This window comes from Schistocerca gregaria, chromosome 2, assembly GCF_023897955.1.
Source record: "Schistocerca gregaria isolate iqSchGreg1 chromosome 2, iqSchGreg1.2, whole genome shotgun sequence".
NCBI lineage: Eukaryota > Metazoa > Arthropoda > Insecta > Orthoptera > Acrididae > Schistocerca > Schistocerca gregaria.
Window position 1 is genome coordinate 302,524,472 of NC_064921.1, and position 23,415 is coordinate 302,547,886.

Genomic DNA, 23,415 nt, shown 5'->3' on the forward strand with positions numbered 1-23,415 from the left:
TTTTTTCATCTGAATGAGGATTTTGTAAATTGTTTCTGTTGGAACCTGTGTTGTCATTCCCATGGTGAATGTTATTTATCTGTCACTGAAAGAATATCATTATACGTTTTTCTTTCTTTTATTTCAGAACTGATTCACCTTCAGATGTGCATCCTAATATAAGTACATCAGTGCCAAATTTTCCATATTCATTGTTGGATGATATTACTAACCATTTCTCTGAAACGCCTGTGGTAGCAGGGCAGGATTTAAGAAGTGGTCGAAAGTTGGGCACTGGAGCATTTGGTTCTGTTTATCTTGGAATTTTACCAACACAGAAAGTTGCTGTTAAAAGATTAAAGAGAGATGCTATAAATGTTGAGAAGCAGTTCCAAAATGAAATACATACACTTTCAAGGTAAACAATCTCTGGTACATAAACTGTTGCCATTAATGTTTCACTGCAGAGATTATGTTATGAAAGCATTAATCTCAGTACTAGAAGATGTGCTGTGTCTCTGATCGATCACTATATCATAAAACCAAGAAAAAGTTGAAGATTAATAAAATAAAATAAGCAGCATTTGTATGTCTTAGGAAGGAAATCCAAGAATTGTACTCAAAGAAATTACTGCTTAACATCACACTGAACAAAACACCCTTAAACGATCACATCAAACAATCTGCATACTATATGACATTACTGAACTAGTGTAATATCATATAGAAACAGTAATAGAAAAGCAGCTACAAAGACAAGACCTAAAACTGAAGAAACTATTGAACATAAACCCACACAATAGGAACAACAGACACCACAACAGAAAACATACATTTTATGAAGAATTTGCTGATTTAAGGGAAATGAAGTTCTCAGTTCAGGAAGACACACTGTTCCAAAAGGCACCCAAACACAATCTAAACACACATCACATAAAGAACAATAGAAAAGAAAAGTGAGTCTACAGTGAAACAGGAAGAAAGGAAAAATAGAGGAAATTTCAGTGTAGGACTAACCAGAGAAAGGATGGCAGGAGAAATCAGACAGATTATTAGAAAGAACAAAACTACCCTCAATGACCGCAAGACAACCACAGAGGTGAAAACAGCCAAGGATGTACGTAAATAACTGGAGGAGTATAGTGCAATGGTCACAAGGACAGATGAGGGGAACACAATGGTAGTCCTGCTTGAAAGGGACTACACTAAGAAAAAAACTAAAGCTCTTAACAGAAAACCAAATAACAATGCTAAAAAGTGATCCCATTCAAAGAGACATACAAAAACTATTTTAAAAAACATCAAGTACACCATTTCACAAAGCCAAAATAAAGAGAACAACATAAAATACCAAGAGTGCCCACCTTCGTAGTCTACTAAAAATTTTCAAGCCCATTGTTTGGACCGGACCTGTGATAGATTTCATAACTGCACCAGCAATCCTTTAACCACACACTTGCAGACTTTCATGCAAAAGCACTACACTTGAGGTGTGATCAAAAAGAACAAGAATCTTTGTTTTTCTTAAATAATTTTTATTTATTCATCAACAGTTTCACCTTCAAAGTAATCCTCCTCAGTTTAATACACTCATGCGAGCATTTTTTTCAATCTTGGAAGCACTTATGGAACTCGCTTTTTGTTATGGTGTTTAGCCCCTTAAGTGATTTTGTTTTTATCTCATCAGTGGTGGCAAAATGACATCTTTTCAATGTTCTCTTCAGCCTTGGGAATAGAAGGTAGTCGCAGGGGTGGGGGGTCATATCTGGGGAACATGTGACAGTATTCAGTGCATACCCATACAACAACTGAAGAAATAGTCAAGACAATTGAAAAATAACCAAGACAGACAAACATTACCCCAGAAACAGGGACAGAAGAAGTCTCAACCATTTTGAAAATAATCAAAGGACAAAATTATTTCAAATTTAAAGGTGAATTCTAAATCCAACAGGGAAAGATCTCCTTCTAAAGGAAACAACATGCACACATTCACGCAAGCACAACTTGCACACACTACCACTGTCTCTGGCCACTGACAGCAGCCCCAATGGTCAGAAACAGTGGTCATGGATGTGTGAGTTGTGCTTGCATGTTGTCTATTTTAAAAGAAGGCCTTTTGACTGAAATCTCTCACATTTAGAAGTCTTTATTGTTCTGTATGTCTGTAACTCAAAATCTCTTCTATATGGTGGGTAGTAATCTATCCTTTTCATAATATTGTCCAAGAGATTACCCATACGAAGCTTACTGGCCAACATCATCCTTAATCAACAAGAAAACAAAATCTTTGAACAAATAATAAAGCCAAAACAGTACAAAGTAATATATTGGTACCACTAAGCTCATGACATAATTTGTGTGGTAGATAAAACTCCTGACCGGAAACTACAGTTACGCAAATACTTCAGTACTGCTCATCCAAAAATCCATAACATCTTTGAAACCAAAGCAGACAAAAATAAATTTTACACAGACTGAGCAGAATTCCAGTGGACAAAGAGAGCTGTGCGCAAGAACTAAACATAATCAAACACTGTAGACAAGCTAAACAATAAAATAACACAGCTTACACCAAGCACATAACAATATTACAGCACAACACCAGTAACAGCCACCCACAGAGAACACACCAAGAAAGCAAGATGAAGAAGACACAATCATCAAGAAAAAATTGCACACACCAACATTTGACAACAAGAGAGCATATAACATAGGAAACATTGTGAAAAAATGAAGTATAAATGTGGCACATAGAACAAACAGTAAACTGTATAAAAAATTAAAAATACCCAACATAACCACAGATAAGTACAACAAAGCAGCTCTATACCAAATAACTTCAAAGACTTTGTGCAGACATACAGAAATTTCAGGATGAGATACTTGGAACATTTTTGTGCTCTGAAAAGTGACAGCATACGCTCCACATTTGCAGACCACCTCATAAAAAGCAACCACCACCTCAGTGGCATAGAAGCAGACCTCCATATTCTGACACACAGTAATCACCTGTTTCATTTATTAACAATAGAAGAAAATTATCACATCCAAAAAACTATTGCACAGAGCAGGAAAGCCATCAATGGCAAAACAGTAATCTGCAACAAAATATTATTCAACACTCTAAACAAACTATCAAACAACACAGAATAATACTCCATCCCCATCCGCCCCCATCCACACATAAACAAACTCAAATTTCTCTGCCATCAATGAAAAACAAAACAGTGAAATAAAAAACTGTCAGAAGCATATCAGAAATCTGTCTAATTCGCAACAAGGTGACAAGACACACAATACACCAATGAACAGGAGCAAACATGAGTAAACATTGTTAAAATATGAAACATAATCATAAATAACAAACCACACCAAATAATATGAAAAGGATAGATTGCTACTCAACATATACCAGAGATGCTGAGTCAGACTGTCAACACACACACACACACACACACACACACACACACACACACACACACACACACACCACAGAGAGTGCCGCCTGAGACTATAGGGGTAGCGCGCACTACCCCTATAGTCTCTGGCCTTGGTAGGCAGAGACTGTGGTTGTGTGTGTGTGTGTGTGTGTGTGTGTGTGTGTGTGTGTGTGTGTGTGTGTTGCCTAATTCTGATGAAGGCCTTTTGCCTGATGAAAGCTTACTTGTTTGACAGTCTTTTTGTCGTGGCTATCTGTGACTCAGCATCTCCACTATATGATGAGTAGAACTCTGTCATTTCTATAATACTGTCGTCATTGCATCCTGGATTTTCCAATGTTTAAACCGCACTAAATAGTTCAGAAAGTGGAAAAAAAGTCAACAGAAATAATATATTTAGCAGGCAAATAAAAACCAGCCACGGTGCAGGAAAACCAAATATGGCAGTGATAAGGCTAAAAAAAGGGCATATGATATGATTTCACTAGAATATGTATTTTAAAAGATGTATTTCTAAATGAAAAATTCAGAGAAGTGATAAGGTGTGTGTGTTATTTAAATAGCAACAAAGTCCAATGTAACATATTTCTTGCCCTAAATAAAACCTGTATATATTTATTTCAGGAAAAATAAAAGAAAATGGTTATTAAAGCGAAGCAGTAATTGTGTACTTGCAGAATGGCAGACCCTCCTTTAATTCATTATTATTTTTCTCCAAGTGCAGAGAGACAGCGAGAGTATGATACACCAATGTTTATTAATGAAAGCATGGTCTTATGGCCTACCTATCGAAATTTGTGAGTGCATTGAGAATTTCTTGGGGAGGAGGGCACTACCTGTAATATCAGTTGGAGTGTTGTTCACAGGTATCAAAGTAATTCAGGTGTGATCCAAACAAATATATTGGGACACATGCTGTTCTTGTTGTATTAATGACCTGGGAGATAATAATAACCTCAAACGGTTTGCAGATGATGTGGTTATTTATAATGAAGTACTATCTGAAACAAGCTGTAAATTATCCAGTCAGAGCTCGGTAAGGTTTCAAAATGGTGCAAAATTTGGCACCTTGCATCAAAAGTTAGGAGAAGTAAATTTTGCACTTCACAACATGTGGAAAGTAGTATCCTGTGACTATAGTATCAGTGAGTCACAATTGGAATCAGTTGTCTCGTACAAATACCTGGGTCTCAGAATATTTGGGGATATGAAATGGAATGATCGCAAAGACTCAATTGTAGATACAGTCTGGTGACAGATTAGGATATTTTGAAATGCAGTCAGTTTACAAAGGAGATTGCTTACAAAACTCTTATGCGACATATCATAGAAAACTGTTCAAATATGTGGTCTAATACCAGACAGAACTTACAGGGAATATTGAATGTATACAACACAAGGCAACACAAATGGTCACACATTTGTTTGACTCATTGGAGAGTGCCATGGAAATACTGAAAAACTTGAATTTGTAGGCATTTTGAAGCCAGCTATCTTGTAGAAGACTTCTTACAAAATGTTTCAATAACCAGTATTAAGAGAGGAATCTAAGAAAATACTAAATCTCCCTGTATATTGCTCATTTAGTAAAGTAAGACAGGATTAGCCCCATTACACAGGCATTAAGCTGTCATTCTTGTTACACTCTATACACGAATGGAACCGGAAGAAATTGTAATATGCTTCGTACAAAGGGAAATACCCTCTGCCTTGCACTCCACAGTTCTTTGCAGAGTATGGGAGGGTTGAGATTATTTTATACAGTGCCAATAAAATAGTGGTCTATTGTTCCCTGATAATACACAACTGTTCTGTGAAGTGTGGTAGTTAATGGAGACCATCCCATTCCCATAATAGTTCCCTGAATTTCATTTTTCATGGAGGCATCAAAGATGATGGAAATGTGAAGGAATAGAAAGTAGGTTATGGTAATTCAGCTTTTTTCACAAGAGTACTGGGAAGAAAATGCTTTATAGTGAAAATTTTAATATAGAATAAGGCACAGTAAAGGAAATGGCAGTAAAGAAGATTGATTGCATACACTATGGGTATGTTGCCTATTGCCTTTCGCCATTGGCTTTGTTGTTGCAAACTAATGAACAAGGTAATGGTGCACTCATAAGAGGTGTGATGTCATTAATGTCCAAGATTGTGTCAGATAATGCACCAAGGAAGCACAATATGGCAAAAAAACATGACATGCTGTCAGGTCATAACATGTGGAACAAAATGCCACAATGTTAACCAAGTCATAAATGATTCACTTGGGGAAATAAAGAGAGGCCCACTGAGCATGGTACATAAGTGCTGAAATAAAAAATAAATAAAAATAAACCTAGGAAAGAAAATCCTTTGGTGTTTTACAAAAGACAAGATTGCAAAAACTATTCATTTTGCAAACATGAAAAAAATATACACGAATGCGTGCTCTTGCGGCAATATACATTTGTAAAATATTCTTGGGTTTCGCACCATGTCAGGTGGTCACATGATGGGGAACATTTCAACCAGATGGATGGTGTCGTAGTAGGTAACCCATTGTATCCAGCCTCTTTATGGAGCATTTCGAGGACAATGTCTTGGGCATGGCTCCTGCAAAGCCTGGATGTTTTTATTGCTGCGTCGATGATAGCTTTGTTACTTGGTCTCATGGACATGAAAAGCTGGAAGAGTTTGTGGAACACATCAACAACATCCCAACATCCATGACCACATAAAGTTTATGATGGAAGTAGAGAAGAATGGTTCCTTGCTGTTACTGGATGTCCTTGTTCACCGTAAACCCAGTGGGTGTCTCAGTGATAGTGTTTACTGCAAATCCACCCACACTCATCATTATCTGTACGCCACCACCCAGCACAGAAACAGTGTGTTTTGAGTACCTTTGTACTTTGAGCTGAAACTGTCTCGGACACAAAAAACCTACCAAACCAACTGTGCCTCTTACATAAAGTTTTGAAGGACAAAAGTTACAACAACATACAATTTCACAAGAAGTTTCATCTAAGCCATGAAAGCAGAAGGCCTCTGAAGAAGACACAAAGAACATTGTGTTTTTACTGTTTTGTGGCTCAGTAACAGGTTAGCTGGCTCTGAAAGAGAGATAAAATTTACACAATTTTCAGATCCCCAGCCCGGCAACTAATGAAGGTTGTGAAAGACGGTGTAGGCCTCAGAACACCCGGAATATACAGTATGGGTAGTTTTATGTTGATCAGACTGTCTGCACTATTGAACAGTGTCATACAGAACATGAAAGATGTTTCTGCCTACGCCACCAGTAAAAATTGGCACTAGTGGAACATGCATAATAAATGTAGAGATAAAACTTTAGGACAACACCCTCAGTGAAGATGGTGGATTGCATCAGAGTATGGCCTGGGATCCTGTAATTGGGTGTTGAAGTGGGTGCAGCAGTCATGCCACGAAACATTACCATTATATGGTGCAGGACTGAGTGCTAGTGATGTCACTGATGACAGCGCGGATATATAAGCATGACAGCACCATCCAAACAACAGTCAATCACTTGACAATGACGGAGGAGATCTGTGCCAAATGCTTGTGGGCAGCTAACACTTGACATGACTTAAAACCCAAGAATATAATATTAACGAAAAAAAGCTTCTAATTTCAAAAGATGATTACTGGTAGAGAAACTTGAATGCAAATTAGCTGGTTTAGTGAGTGACTGATATCTGTGGTGGATGAAAGGGTAATCAGGGCTGGAGATGCTGGCCCACAAGCATACCAAATCGGTATTCCCATTGGTTTGCTGATTACATTTTAGAAAGATGGGTGCCACATTTAGTTACTTTAAAAATTTCAGGATATTATGCTTTGAGAGGAGATAGCTGTTTTGAAAATTTTTGCAATCAGCTTAAATGTTGGAAATGGCATTTAATGGGTAGGTTTCGTAGACTGATGAAGTAAGAGAGTTATAAGTATTATTTAGAAACAAGAACTGCAAAGACAAAAATATGTATGAAGTTGTACTGTACTTATGCTGGCAGCTATTAGGATTTAGTAGCTCATAAGAATAGATTGAAACTAATCGTTAAGAGCTATGAATGGGTCTATAAGTGAAAAGGGGGTAAACATGTTTTGAGTGAAGGTAACAGGTACATTATACAAGCATTTTGACTAGAATAGTATGCTTAAATGATAGTATGGCATCTGAGGAGGACAGATACCTTCAGTGGTGAAAGACATTTCAATAGTTTTGGAGTAGTGAAGAACTTGCAAGTGGGTATTCCTATCATGTTGATAGGACAGTACCTGTGCCTTAAAAACAACTTGTTTTGCCGCCCACTTTCTGCAGTTACATCTAGGATTCAGCCTATTAGCTCCCTCCCAACACTTCTGTTGCAGTCAACCTAACTACATCATTGCCCTTGTCAATGTAGTACATATCCTGCTGCCATTCTCTGTCTTTACATTATTGAGCATATACCTTTCTCTATGACCATATTTTGAAATTCATAATATTCTCTTATTTCACACCTTTCATTTCTGTTGTTACTCTCTATTACCACTTTTTCCATACCTGCATGATTTGTTTTAGGTGGATTTTGTCCACTTACTGTCCGCCTGCTTAGCTGGGTGGTAACGCACTTGCTTTCCATGCAAGGGGGCCCAGGTTCGATTCCCGGTTGGGTTGGAGATTTTCTCCACTCAAGGACTGGTTGTTGTGTTGTCCTCATCATCATTTCATACTCATTACCAGCACGTTCAACGGATGGGGCCTCCCAGCCAACGATGCCATATGCTAATTTTGATTTCCATTGTCCACTTATTTCCCAATCTATTCACTTTTCCAAACCTAAGCCCACTCCTCCAAGCTTATTTTCTCATTAAGATTATATGGGCATTTTTTATAATTATTGAAGTCGTACTGAATTGATTTGAAGGGAGGAGAACTTTATTACACACTTGATTAAAAGAAGAGGTAGGGTGATGGGATTAATTTATGAAGGGATGGTTAATTCGATTATTATGGGCAGTATTGGAAGAAAAATTGGGGAGAGAGACAAATTTGTATTTACAGTTAATGGACTCAAATGGACATAAACTACAGGAGCTTCTTCAAACTAGTTTTCCGACTGAACACTATAACAACCAAACACATCTCCAGGTCTGTATTGTATTGCACCATTACAGTTGGTTGATGATACGTGAGAAGCAGCTTGAGATGTGGTACTCTTTCTTATAGTCCAGCTTTCAGCAGTCATTGTCAGATTGTTGCAATCTGGAATGATGATGCTAAGCATGTGCAGCTTCCCTTAATCTTAATCCGCAGCTTTGGTAAGCAGCTGACTCATTCAATCTGGTGTGAGAGATTATTATTCAGGGCCTTGCAGCCAGTTCAGACCCATAATATATCGCTGTAATTCTATTAGTACTGGCTTTTCTATGAATTTCATTAATCCCATGTAATTCTCAAAATAACAGGCCACTTTTTCAGCATCTCGGTACAGTTGTTGTGGCTCAGTAATTTCATGCTTAGTAAGTGGTTCATGCTCTGTTCACAGTATGCCACTTTGCCTCTTTGCCTTTACTGCTTTATGGTATACATATATGGTGTTTGTGTCATATTTAGAGATGCCTATCTTTTATTTTCTGTTGGTGTTAACAGAATTTTGCAACTCTTTGCTAATAACTCAAAATAGTAAGATTAATTACAACAAGGAAAGAAAAGTCTGAATATTTATGTTCTGTATTTACTGCATTTCCTACACAGGTTTAGACATGAGAACTTATTACCTTTGGTGGGTTATTCATGTGATGGCCCCAATTACTGTTTGGTGTATGAGTATATGAGTAATGGATCACTGCAAGAAAGGCTAGCTTGCCAGGTCAGTGAAAAATATCATCCATTTTTTATATTCACATCTTTATCTGATACTCAGTATATGAATTTTCTGTGATTTTTAAATGTTGAGCAACATGTTTTATAAATTTCTTAAATTAAGACACATAGTAAAACATTATTGGGCTGTATAACAATTTATTGTGTACAATAACATTGTAACCTTTAAGCTGCTTATTTTGATTTATGTTTTCCATCTGCTGTTTCATTACCTACCACACACTGGAAATAACAGCCTGGAAGAGCTAAAATGGGAGCAAGAATTGTAATGAAGCATGTACAGCCATTATTCACTGTGTATATGACTGCCCACATTGATATTACATTTTCATTTCTTCTACAGCTTGTTATTTGTGAATAAACTCATTTTCACTTTAGTACATAAAGTAGATTGCAATTTTATATGCTGCAGATTCTGTGAAAGGCACGCAAAAATATTTTAATACTTTGGGTTTTCCCAATGCACTAGGTGAATGTATCATTCTCGGGTCTGCTGCTGGATTCCATTCTGTAAATTGCATAGTATTTTATCAAGGCAACAGCCCAAACATCTCCTGATGCATACTTCTGGTGAGGGCTGAAAATAGTGATACTCATTGTGCTGCAGAAGTTTTCTTATGCAGATTGCATCCAGAAGTCACACATGTACAATGGTGTGGCAAACCAGATGGGTGACTACAGTACATTGACGGTATTCTTACTGGGAACTGATGTGTACTTCTGTGTATGCACAGTATAACTCCTGCTGCTGCTGTTACATGTTCCTATGTTGGCGAGTTATACTGAATTGGTTGCTGTTTTGGACCACTGCTGTGCCATTGCTGGAAATACTTGTTTTGGTTGTTGCCTTCAGATGGTGGAAAGTGCAGGGTGCCAGACTGTGCTGAAATGCAATTCAGAATCACTATTGATGAGCTTTTCTGTCATGTAGATATGTATTATCTTTTTTATGGCACAAGAGAAAGAAACTGAGATTATACTCCTGATCTTTCTGTTCATCTTGTGATGTCCTGGGCTCAGCCACTGTTGTGCTACTGCAGATTTAACTGGCTAGTATGAGCACATTTGAAAATGCATTCATCACAACAGTCTGCACTGCGTAAAACATCTGACCAGTATATGGCATTCCACATGTTTGCTGACTCTCATACGTCTTGCTATTCTGGCATAGCAATCTTGAAAGCCTGCCAGAAGGCATGGAACTCAATCTCGGCCCACAGTTGACACTAGTATCAATGTCTGTGGCACTGGTCTCAATGTGCTGGATACCAGGCTCATCTCATTGGCCACTTAATGCTCGATGCAGCACTATAATGCTTGCTGTGCCATGGCTCCATTTTCAGTTTTATTTTCATTGTGCTGTCACACTGTTGTCATTACTCACTGTTGGTTTTGCACTCAGGTTCTTTATGTCTTAGGTTTTCACTCTTTAGATTCTCATTCAGATTTTTCTATTCTCTGCTCGTGAGTTTTCCTCTTGTTGATGTCTTCCTGTTCACACTCAGTGAAACGCTGTTGATGACCTCTGGTCAGTCAGTCAGTCCAGCCTCAGGGGTTTCAGTAGTCATTTCGGACTTTCTGCCAAGTCTTAGGCACAATAATTGGTGAGTAAGTGAAAGGTAGGCAGCATCCCATGCACACTAAGCCTGTGCAACGTGTGAAAACAGCAACAGCTGCCATTGTGCAGCAATTGTGGATAGCTGCCCACTCATAGTTTCATCTTGTAATGGCACCTAAGAAGAATGGGACAAGTATTTACTATGACTGAAATAGCACTTTGCTGCCTTTTGGATCTATGCTAATGTTCTCCAATGGTTGCTCTTCCTTTCTTGGGCTTCCCTGCAAACATTTCCCTTAACAAAGAAGTTGGCTTCTGTCAAGAATCAGGTCGTGCTCACATTCGACGAGATGTGCGTGTTGCTTTCAAATTATTTTTCTCAATGATTCCATGCTGTTACATCAATATCATAAGCAACCAAGTCAGTCGTATTGCTCCTGGGTGACCAATTTACAGGGATTGAATGGCTGATGTGATTACACTTGTGCGAATCTAACTTGCAACACCTTATATGCCAACTCTGTAATTCGAGAGCACAGCAACCCTCAAGCTGGACTGCACTTCTTTGTATTGTATTTTGAATCCCACAGGCAGCAAATGAGCATCTCATGGCCCAACCACAAGTACTAGCAATACAGACACAGCATTGTACCCTGGGGGAAATATGGAGGATGGGGGGGGGGGGGGAGAGAAATACTTGTAAACTGTTTCCCAGATGAAGTCTTCATGATTCCTCGATTTCAGGTGTGTCAATGGCCTCGGACCTGACTGAGACAACCGGTTGGTATGGGCAGTGACTTCAAGGAATAATATACGAACTTCAGGTAATTGTTCACCAGGGTGATTCTACCAAGTTGTTTATCAGTCTCACAACTGTGATCGCTGACGTCCATTTCCAGGTGGACACTGAAACTACTGTTTTCCTGATGAACCTCCATACATACTCTCACCTAGGTTCTCCCAACCTATCTCTGCCCTACTGTACGTTGATCACCTATGATGACAATTCCATACCCCTCTGGGTAATTCACAATTGCCACCTTCAAAACAGTCACTTGGCTGGTCATGCTGTTTGTTGTCGATAGTTACTCCATCACAACAGTTTCGGTCTGGATCCCTTCATGTTGTTTGGAGTCTCCATCAGTGAGGAGGTTCAGGTCATCTCTGACTCAGTTCCCTTCCAGCAACTTGACAACCTTTGTGCCACTTTTTCACCAATACTGGAACCTGGTCTGAGGTTGCCACAGAGTTCCAGGCTAATATCTCCTTGAATCCAGGCACTGTGCCCTGTTTCTGATGGGTGTAACCAGCGCTTGGGCTACACCTCTTAGTTATCAAGAATCTCAGTGGTTCCTTATGGCTAAGCAGAGACTTTCAATTGACAGTCAACGTCAAGCCACAAATGAACACTTACCATGTAGCATATCCTGATGATATCATTACAGAGCATGTTGCGGAGAAAATTTTTCTAAGATAGACCTTCTGACATGTTGTTCACAGTTCATGCTAGGTTAGGAGTCACAAAGCAAGCTCATCTAGGTTCCCCAGAACTAGCTCTGCCCTCCTGTTCATTGGTCACTTATGGTGACAGTTCCATTCCCCTCCAAGGTCAATTCATTCTGCAGATGCCTGTATCACTTACCATGTCTGTACCTTCTTGCACTAACTGTCTTGATGACTTAATTATCATGGACACTAGGCATCAGAACCACCAGCGAAGTCTTTGCACCTTTTTTGCTATGTTGCATGGCACAGTGCTAAAGTGCCATTTAGACAAATGCCAGTTTCTTCAAGAGTAAGTGGAATGGATCCAGCCCACTGACAGCAATGTCACAGCTATTGACTCTCTACCACTCCCCTCAAACTTACAGGAGCTGCAAGCTTTTTTGGGAAAGGGAAATTATTAGTCTAAAGGCATTCAGTACAGGTGGACAGCAACCTGCGAATGTGCTTTCAAACAGCTGAAGCATATGGTGCAGTTGTCACTCTGTCTTATACCCTTTTCACCATCAGTGGTTCTGGCTATGGATGCCTCCCCACATGGTTTTGATCTGGTGCTGCTTTATAAAATGGTGATGGTACTGAGCAATCAATTGCCTGTGCATCAAATATGCTCACACCCAGTCAAAAGAACTACTCACAGATAAAAAAGGAGTTTTAGCTATTGTCTTTGCTATTAAAAAGTTCCATGTTTACCTTTTCGGAACTAAGTTTACACTCATTATGGGCCATAAACCACCGGTGGCATTATTTGAGCTTTACTCCCATTTCCCTGAACAGACAGCAGCATTGTGTGCTTGTCCTTTGCTCCTGCAATTATACAATTAAGTACAAACCCAAAGAACAACTCACTAATGTGGAGACACTATCTTGCCTAACCATGGGAGCAGACTGGCTTCGATCAGAAGGAATCCTCTTGTTACCGCATTGATGTGGACTGGCAACAAACTATGGATGGATTTCCCATTGCAGCTGCTTGAATCACTTCAGACCTGTGCTGTGACCCTATCTACGTGCTCTGGCGCTCTGGGTCTGGGCCTGCCTCTCCCACTGTCTGCTGATCATTACTGATGTTTTTCTGATTGACACTGAGGCAGACACTCATTATGTCACCATTCTGACTGCTGCGTGGTATCAGGTGCTATAATTTTTATATCGCGGTCGTTGGCATATGCCATAGATGAAAGTTCTCGCACAGTGACAACCTACTGGCCAGTGCTAAGGACACAGAAGCCATGATGTGCCATTGTTCCACTTGCACCCAGCAACAGATTGCTCTAACTCACTCTTTCACCCTCTGGCCTATCTGCCATTGTCACAGGCACCTCATTCATTTGGACCTTGCGGACCCCTTTCTGGACTCGCTGTGGCTCATTGTTGTGGATACTTACTATTCATAAGTGTTGAGCTTGGCAACCATGACAACAGACACTACTATTAACGTGCAACATATGTGGATGCTGGTTACAGCTGTTGCCAACTATGGAGAACACCTTAACCACTGTCATTCCAAGGGATTCGGAGTGCCATCATACCTATCAACTCTGTCCCCTCTACCAACTACATCCCTGCCAGTGGTCCAACCAGACCTTGAAAGCCCATCTTTGCCAGTCCCACAACTGTACAAGTATAACTTGCTCTCCAGAACACCAGCAATATTTCCCATAGACACTGCCATGGAGGTGTAGGTCTCCAAGCAGTCTCCACAACCTTGGTCGCCATGTTGTCACCTTAACTTATTGCCAGATAATCCCAATTCCTCTCACCATCCAGTGGGCTTTGGCACCAGGACACCAACATTTCTGCCAGTTCACTTTCCGAAGATCGTCCAGGATGCTTCTGGCACTACACATCTGTTTCAGGGGGTGAGGGACCTGGTATCCTGGCCTGGTGATCTTGAAAGCCTGCCAGAAGCCACAGAACTCAATGTTTTCCTGCAGGTGGCACTGTTAAAGCTACAAGCACTGCTATCATCATCCACAGCACTGACCTCGAATTACCGCAAGATCGTGCCTATCTCACTGGCTAATTAATGCTCACTGCAGCACTAAAAAACTTGCCATACCATGGCTCCATTTTCAGTTGTGCATTCGCTGTGCTATTGTAGTATTCTCATTACATACTGTTGGGTTTGGTCTCCGATTCACTGCATCTTGGGTTTTTGCTCTTGGGTAACTTGCTTCGTCTTTGTTACCCAGCTGTGCCATCTCTGTTGCCCGTTTTCCTGGTTGTTGTTGGAGAACCACTGTTGACGGCCCCTTGGCTGGTCAGTCCAGCCTCAGCAGGTTGCATTAGTCATTCCCGAGTTTCTGCCAAAACTCAGTCACAATACGTGTCTCATTCCCTGAGCAAAAGATCGTCTGTAAGAAGCAGCATGTTTCTCAGCTTGTCACACAGACAGGAGATACATGTAATATATTTGTTGAACATTATTGAAGAACAACTAAAAATGGCAAGAAGGCTGTAATAGTGGGTACCTCCATTTTTTTTTTTTTTTTTTTTTTTTGGTCTTTCAGGTGCGGGAATCTTTTTAGTTGAAATGGCGCATAAACTTTTTTCTTAGAATAAGCCACTCTTAGATGTTGAAGCCCTTCTGGAAGACTTTCCAGATCTGTCTGCAGGCCAGGTCTATCTGTGTGTGGTGTAATGCGGCGAATTTTCATGGTTTATCCATGGGCACGGGGCTGTGGTGCTCTTTGGCAAGCCAGAGGCCACAGGGATGGTTTTAAGGAATTGTGACTGTCTCATTGTTCATTGTACATTATACATTGCTGGTACTCTCTGGACCAGAGAGCCCAATATACCGCTGAACTGTGTAAGGTGGTCACAGTTTCAAACCTGCAAATGTAGATTGGTATGAGCAGGCTTACACTAGTAGACCCATTGTTCTGTTAGCTTTCCTTAAAACAAAAATGATCAAACAGGGTAATATGCTATCCTTCATATTGTAAATTGAATTGTCAGTGAGAGAACTGAAATGCTGAAGAATAATAGGCAATGTCTCTACTTCACACCATACACATTTTCTATGTGTAATAACACCAAAAACAGGATGGTTTTAAGGCTGCCAACTGTAGAGACTTCTCTGCAAAGTTTCCCATGCCTTTGAGCTATTTATGATAATGAATACAGGCTGAATCAATGAATTAAAATTTTTACTAAAGCTGGGATTCAAACTCTGGTCTCTTGCTCACTAGGCAGATACGCTAACCACTGTGCCACCCTCGCATTGTGCCTAGCACAGCTGCACAGATTACCCCAGTATGTCTCCCTCCCTAAAACAAACTTCCAATTCTTTCAGCACATCTTGATGTTTCCCTTCTTAACTTGTCTCAGTATTGCAGAGGCTGATCTGAGCAGCTATGTTAGCCACATTGCCAGGGTGGAGCAGTGGTTAGCACATCTGCCTACTGAGCAGAAGACCTAGGTTTGAATCGTGGCCTTGGTATAAATTTTATTTCATTGTTTTGGTCAGTATTCATTGTTGATCACAGATATAAGGGGTCACATATCCATTGGAAGAACGGGCAAACTGCAGCTATCCTACAATATAGGGTCAACATTTAAACATTACTTGCTTCCTTTGACCCAGACAAATTGTGCAGATCAGTTGGTTCTTTTGCATTAGGTGTGGTCTAGAGTTAGTTATAGATGGCTTGTAAAAGCACCATATGTTCATGGGCAGTTCCTGAAAAAATCCCAAAAAAACAAGATTTTTGGGTACCAAAAGTACCAATTGTGGGGATGGCTATTTTTGTAATTCCTCTTAATGGCAAGCCATTGAAATTTTTACCATTTGTTCTTAAGATCATATTTTCAGAGAACTTCAAAATTTTTTCGGTATCATTATCTGTTACAGAGACCCAGCTGTCCAAAATTACCATACTTAGACAGAAAACTGGTTGTTAGCCTTTTTTACACAATGGGCCATAATTATCTAAATAATTAACCATAGAAAATGGCTCAAATTTCAACTGTAAATGCTTTAGACATTTACCTAGAAATGCCATTTTCCCATTTTCAAAAATCTTTAATTGTAAAATTATGAATTTTGGGCACCAAAAGTACCATTTATGGGGTGGCCACTTCTTTTATTTTGTATTCACTGCAAATTGTCAAAATTTTTACTTTGTTCTTAATATGATGTTCTCGGGGAACCTTGAAATGTTTCTCAATATCATAATCCATTGCCGAGATCCAGAGGTTGTGCATGATTGCCACAAGTTTTGGAAATCGGGGAATTCTAAACTTGCCAGAGAAATCAGGGAAATTTGATAAAAACACTGGAAAAGTCTCGTTTTTGTCTCAGTATATGAAATGCTTTGTTAACTGAGAAGTCGTGCATCATCTTGCATGGGCTCTGCTGAATATGTGCACTGCTTTCCTACTCTCTCTTTCTTATTGCTTCTCCCCTTCCTACCACTCCCCTCCGCTTGCAGTCAGTGCTGCCGCCACTTCTTGCTGCTAGCCTGGCAGCTGTCGTGAGTAGCAGGGAGGCACGAGGTGTGGTTTGTTTGGATCTGATTCTCTGTTGACATGGATGGAGACAACGGTCATGTGTCCATGAGTTGTGTCTGAGTGATTGTGTGAATGTTTGTGTGCTCTTGCTTTCTGACAAAGCCTATGGCCAAAAATTTAGTTGTGAGAGTGTGACTGTCTTCTCTACAAGCCTGTCTGCAGCTCATCGGTCATCTTTACAATGAGTTACTACCTATCCTCTTTACTATTGATTCTCAGGGTATTTGCATAAGTTATATGTTGCATGAATTGACCACCGTAGACTCATTTCATCAACATGGTGTCTGTGACACGTGAATAGCTGGCCACACAAGTGGGTCTCCACGATGGGACAAAACTGCAGGCCATTTCTGCGGGTATCTCTAATGGATTGGGCCTGCTGATCTGAAGTCTGTCGTCTTCCACTAATGTGCAGGCCCTGCCAATCGAATCTAATCTCACCAATCTGTCTGCAGGCCAGGTCTATCTGTGTGTGGTGTAATGCGGCGAATTTTCGTGGTTTATCCATGGGCACGGGGCTGTGGTGCTCTTTGGCAAGCCAGAGGCCACAGGGATGGTTTTCAGGAATTGTGACTGTCTCATTGTACATTGTACATTATACATTATAGATTGTACATTGCGACATTTTATAGACATTTTATTTATTTTAGTTCATTTTGGCACTTCAAAAGTAATGTGTATATTAGAAAGTATGGATGATAAGAAGAAGAAAATTGTGGTACTCGCTGGTGGTTTGTACGCTGTTTACTCATATATTTCTTGAAAGAAAAATCACATAATACCTGTAAAATAATAGACATATCACGGTGGATAACAACCGACAATAACAAACATAGTAGAACCAACATTTTATTGGTGATCGCCTGTAGCGTTGGTTTACACAACTCTTCCCCACCTTACACACTTCTTTCAAGAGGCCTACTGTTTTATGAGGTTATTTCTGAAAACTGTGAAGGTATTTTAAAGCTGTCCTGCAACTCGAAGGAAATGTGTATTTTTGTCAGCAAATGAGTTTAATTTTATTGAAATAAAATAACATCAGTGGTCTTAATGAAACACACATACCATCTGGCTTGCTTTCTCCATCTAAAAACAGTTCATTACAAAAGCTGTTGATGTAAGTACTTAAGGGTTTTGCTCGCATAGGGGGGGGGGGGGGGGGAGATACAGAAGTCAAGGAAAAATGCTAAAACTTGTCTGGGAATCAAGGAAATGTCAGGGAATTTCACTTCGGGAAACTTGTGCAACCCTGATGTAATATCCAGTCTGAGGTTAAATGTAGTTTCAACTGACACAACACAAAGATTCTGGTCTCATCATAAGAGTTCTGAGGTTGCCAAACTGTGTTTTTAGCTGCTATTTTTTTTTACCTATAAAACTTTGACATTCTGTCTTGCATAATGGGCACTTCAGTTTCAAAGTGCCCCCAAGAAGTGAGCATAACACAATAAGTAAAAAAATCATAAAATTCCATTAATGTGAAGTTATTATAATATGTTGTGCATTTTTTGTAAAGCAATGTCAAGTGAACTTAACATTGGATGGTAGGTGATTTTGTTTTAACCTCATATTGCATGTACTTATTTGTTGTTTATCTATGTCAAAGTGCGTAAATGTGTTGAAGTATATAAAAAAAACTGTCAAAACTTAACTGATGTAAAGGACTCATTTTATATAAGCAGCACAATCTGCTGTAACAGGGAAAGGAAGAGAACCAGCTGAGAAGTGTTCCTGTCAGAGCACAAAAAAGGCAAATATGCCCTTTTTAAATACTCTGACAGAAAAGTGGGGAACCAGCTGCCTCAATCCTCATTCCAGCTTCCTCACCAAAAATAGTGTCTTGTGAACATATTCACTCTTTTTTGCACTGATAGAGAGTAGCAGAGAGACAGTGATGTTGGAACAGAGAGGAGACAGTGCCAATGGGAGATAAAGCGAGATTAGACAGTAATGGTGGGAGAGAGGAGACAGCAGTGGCAGCTTATCAAAGTAGACAAGGGAGGCCAGGCCTCCTCCCTAGCAGCAGCAGCAGCAGCAGCAGCAATAATTATTTTTACAATAAACAGTTATGCACTTTTGTCATTGAGTGTGAAAGATGTTAGCTAGTGTTATTTCTTCTAAACTGTCAGATTAGAGTGCTAGTCAAAGTGCAAAAGCATGATCTTAACCTAAGATGGAGGTGCGAAGCATATGGCGAGGAGGCCAGATACATGTCAAGTCCCTTGTAAATGCTCGGTTACCATAATAACCAGTATGTCATTGCTAGAAACAGAAGAGAAGGTGCAGGCTGTCTTAGCCATGCAGTGCTATGTACTTCCATGATACAGGAGGCCTTTCTAGATTTCTCTTACATTAGTTTTCTTGTGCGCTGAAGTTTTTGATGATCTGAAGAATCTTGTATAGAGATTTAATATGGTATGCTTCTTCTAAAGATCATCTAAGTAGTTTATTTCATTTAAAGAGTTATCCAAACAAGTGTTTAGTATTTTGGAACATCTCGAACTGTTGAAAATCACACACAACAATGAAATGAAAGGTAACAGAAAAAACATGAAAACTGTAATTGATGTCGTAAGTCTTTTGGGTAAGCAGGATTAGCTTTCACAGATCATGAGGAGACAGAAAATTCACGGCATCCCAGAAATTTCAAAGCCATTTTTAAACTTGGACTTTGAAAGCACAGTGGAACAAAATGGGCTATTTCCATATACAGAATAATCTGATTGAATGTATAAATTTAAAAAAAAGTGAATATATACAGTCAAGTTTGGGTTGAACTAAATTTTTATGCCTGTGTTGTGGAACAAACCAATGGAAAGTCCAAACAAGTCACAGTGCTAGATTGTTGTGAGGCTGGTGGACTGCAGTTATGATGCTCAAGAACAGATTTTTTTGCTTTTCATCATGTTAGCCAAACTGAAACCACTGCTGCTTGATTCACTGTGCTAAGTGGTGTGCTTCAGAATTATGGTGGTGCTTCCATTTTGGCAGGAGAATTAAATAGTCTGTGAGCTAAGGTTCATGGAATTGCCCCCCCCCCCCCCTCCCCCAAGCTCCTTTTTACTCACTGCTGTGCACATTGTTCAGTTTTGCAGCAGAGCTGTCCTTGTATAATACCAGAAATGAGCTTTTCCTCCACACTTTAGGATATTCTCGCTTTCTTCCACAGGTCTTCCAAATCAAGAGCAGTTCTCACAGTATTGCTGGTAAATGCATTCATTCAAACAGTGTAACAAGATGAAACTGTAACGCCAGAACAACCTGTGTTAATGGAAAGTCCAGGATGGAATCATGACAATATCATAAAAAAATACAGATTGTTAATCACAATGTACAGGAGACGTTGAGTCCCAGATGGGCACAACAAAAAGACTGCTATGCATTAGAGCTTTTGGCCAAAATGATTTCTTTTAAAGTAGAAAACACACACACATTCATACAAGCACAGCTCATAGAAAGATGACTACTGTCTCAGGCTGCTGAGGCCGGACTGCATACAGCAATTGACGCATGGCAGGAGAAGCAATAGGGGTGGTGGGGCTAAGGGGGAGGATGGGATGGGAAGAGCGCGAAAGAGTAGTGTAGAGGTGGGAGAAGGTGTAGTGTTGCTTGTGGGAGTGTGCAGGGTTGTGTTGGGGGACAGGGCAGAGCCGCTAGGTGCAACCGCTAGGTTTGAAGAGAAAGGGGCGGGGGGGGGGGGGGGGTGTAAGCGAACTAAATAAGGAGAGAAGTAGAGCAGAAGAAAAAGACTACTGAGTACATTAGTGGAAAGAAGGCTGCATAGTGCTGGAATGGGAGCTGGGAAGGTAGAGTTCTCACATGTTCAGTTCAAAAAGATGGTGGTGTCAGGAAGGATCCAAATGGTGCAGGCTGTGAAGCAGTCATTGAAGGGCAGCATGTTCAGCGAGGGAGTGGTCCAGCTGCATCGTGACTACAGTTAGTCAGTAACCATTCATGTGGAGAGAACATTTGTTGGTTGTCTTCCCTACACAGTAAGTGGCACAGTGGTGGCAAGTTACTTTGTAGATCACATGACTGCTTTCACAGGTAGCACTGTGTTGATGAGATAGGTGATGCCTGTGACCGGACTGGAGTAGGTGGTGGTGGGAGGATGTATGACAGGCCTTGCAACTAGATCTGTTGCAGGGATAAGAGCCATGGGGCAAGGGGTTGGGAGCAAGTGTGTAGTAGGATATTGCAAAGGTTCTGTGGGTGTTAGAATACCACTGTGGGAGGGTGGGATGTTCCTCATTTCAGGGCACAGGTAGTGATAACCCTGGTGGAGAATGTGATTTAGTTGCTGCAGTCCGGGTGGTTCTGAGTCATGAAGGGAATGCTCCATTGTGGCTGCACAGTACGAATGTGAGAGCTGATAGATGACCGGAGAGACAACACATGGAAGATCTGTTTTTGTACACAGTTGGAATGGTAATTTCGGTCTGTGGAGGCCTCAGTAGAGATCCTGGGTATATTTGTAGAGATTCCTTGTGGCAATAGATGTGATTGCTGTGGGTGGCTAGGCTGTATGAATGGGAGTGCTTGGTCTGGAACGGGTGGCAACTGTCGAATTGGTGGTATTGCTGGTGGTTGGTAAGTTTGATATGGTTGGTATCTTTCATATAGGAGGGTAGGCTGTGAGTAACAGAGTGAAGGTGTTGGTCTATGAGAGCAGAGATTCTCTTAATGGATGTACAGTAGTCAGCCATGATGGAACGTCCACAATGGTTGGGTTTATGGACTTCAGGAAGCATGTAGAAGGCAGTAGTTTGGGGAGTGGTAGGGTTGAGAAGACAGAGACTCAGGGAGAGGTTCTGGGATAGGCCTTAGGTTTTGAGTAGAGACTGGAAATCTTGTTGAATATCTGGAAAGGGATCACTGTGCCAGGGTTTGTAGGTGGATGAATCTGACATTGGAAGAGACCCTCTACTAGATAATCCCTGCAGTTCAAACCACTGTGTTAAAGCCTTCATTAGCAGGTAGGATTATAAGGTCAGGATCAGATTTTTGATGGTGGATTGCTGTTTGTTCTGTGGATGTAAGGTTAGTTTCCATGTTGGTGAATTTGAGCAATGATGCTGAGGCAATATTTGAGGTTAAGAAATTCTGGAATGTTAATAGAGGGGGGAGGGAGGCAGGGATGAAGGGGCAGTGGGGATTGATCACATTTGGATAAAGGAGTGAACTGAGTCAGGCAGTGTATAATGTTGGCTTTGGGCTGTGTCAGATTGGTAGGTTTGGTGGTGCTAAAGTGTTTCCATTGTAGGTACTGGGAGAAGGAGAGAAGGTCTTGAACAAGTCCAGCATGATTGAATCTAGATGTGGGACAAAAGGTAAGGCCCTGTGAGAAGTATGGATACTTCTGTTTGATTAAGGCTTTTGGAGGAAAGGTTCATACTGTGTTTTGGGTCTGTTTAGGTTCTGGATTCTGTATGGTGGTAGGAAGGAATTTCTGAGGGTGTGGTAAATGTAGATCTGCGAGGCAGAATTTGTTGGCTGTGAAGAAGGTGATGTGGGGAAGGTTTTGGGGGCTCATCTTTTGAGACAACCTTGAGCATGCTGCTCCATTTCCAGGAAGGCAAGTGTTTCTGTGTTAGAGATGGTATGCAGGAATTTGGAATTGCAGAGCAGGAGAATTTTGCATATGGAGAGAAGGTATTGCAAGGAGGTTTTGGCCTGGTCTATGTGGTTTTAGAGGACTAGGTTATTGAGGGCTATGGACAAGCAGAATTTCAACCGTTAGAGGTGGAAGAAGGGGTTGCAGCCAGACATGGATAATTTAATGGGGAGGTCATTTGGGGTATTCCAAGGGCTAGGCAACAGTGCAGAAACAGTATGTAGAACTGGGTTTTGGCTAGTGATAAGGAAACTTTACTGGATTGGGGCTCATGAAAATATGCAAAATACAAAAAAAAAAAACGGAAAAATTCATTCAAAGAGTGGAAAAGATGAAGTATGGGGAACGTAAGTGAAACTTGATGGTAGAGCTGATAATGAAAGGTAAAGATGAAATAAAATTGACGTGAGAACAAAATGAGATCAAAGAGAAAAAAGTAAAAATAAAAAGACAATAATATGAGATGCAGGTCAGTGGTTGAATATGAGTGAAGTGTGAAGAGAGGGGACAGCACATATAGATGACTTAGGTGAGGTTGGTATGTGCATGGTGGAATAAGGGAAGAGAAAGGGACTTGGGGGGGGGGGGGGGGGGGAGTGAGTTTATAGGTGGAGGTTCAGTAAGTTCATGTGGTACAGTAAGGTACAGAAAATAGCATTCAAAAAATAATTGAGAGTGAAGGAGGAAGACTGATTACTTTGAAGATCTAAGACCAATTATATCGGCGGGAATAATGCCAGACATGCAATGCTACACCAGCAGTCAGTGTGGTCACAATAGCTGCATGTCGTGAATGGACAAAACGGTTGATACACTATGGCTCACAAGTCAGAGCTTGTATTGTTTGGAGGCAACAGGTAAAACACAGGGAAGAAGACCAAGAAAAGATGGACCCTGAGTAAAGTAATGTGTTAGAGAACAGGAACAAAGAAAA

General features: G+C 40.4%; 1 protein-coding gene across 3 annotated transcripts in view; it reads left to right on the top strand.

Annotated features, from left to right (window-relative positions):
• The window catches only part of LOC126336926 (interleukin-1 receptor-associated kinase 4-like), a 102,552-nt gene that overhangs the window by 42,595 nt on the left and 36,542 nt on the right, over nt 1-23,415 (top strand). For all 3 annotated transcript variants that reach the window (XM_050001095.1, XM_050001096.1, XM_050001094.1), the window contains exons 5-6: nt 128-397; nt 9,163-9,277. In XM_050001095.1, the coding sequence (XP_049857052.1) occupies nt 128-397; nt 9,163-9,277 (385 nt within the window). The remainder of the gene's footprint in view (nt 1-127; nt 398-9,162; nt 9,278-23,415) is intronic.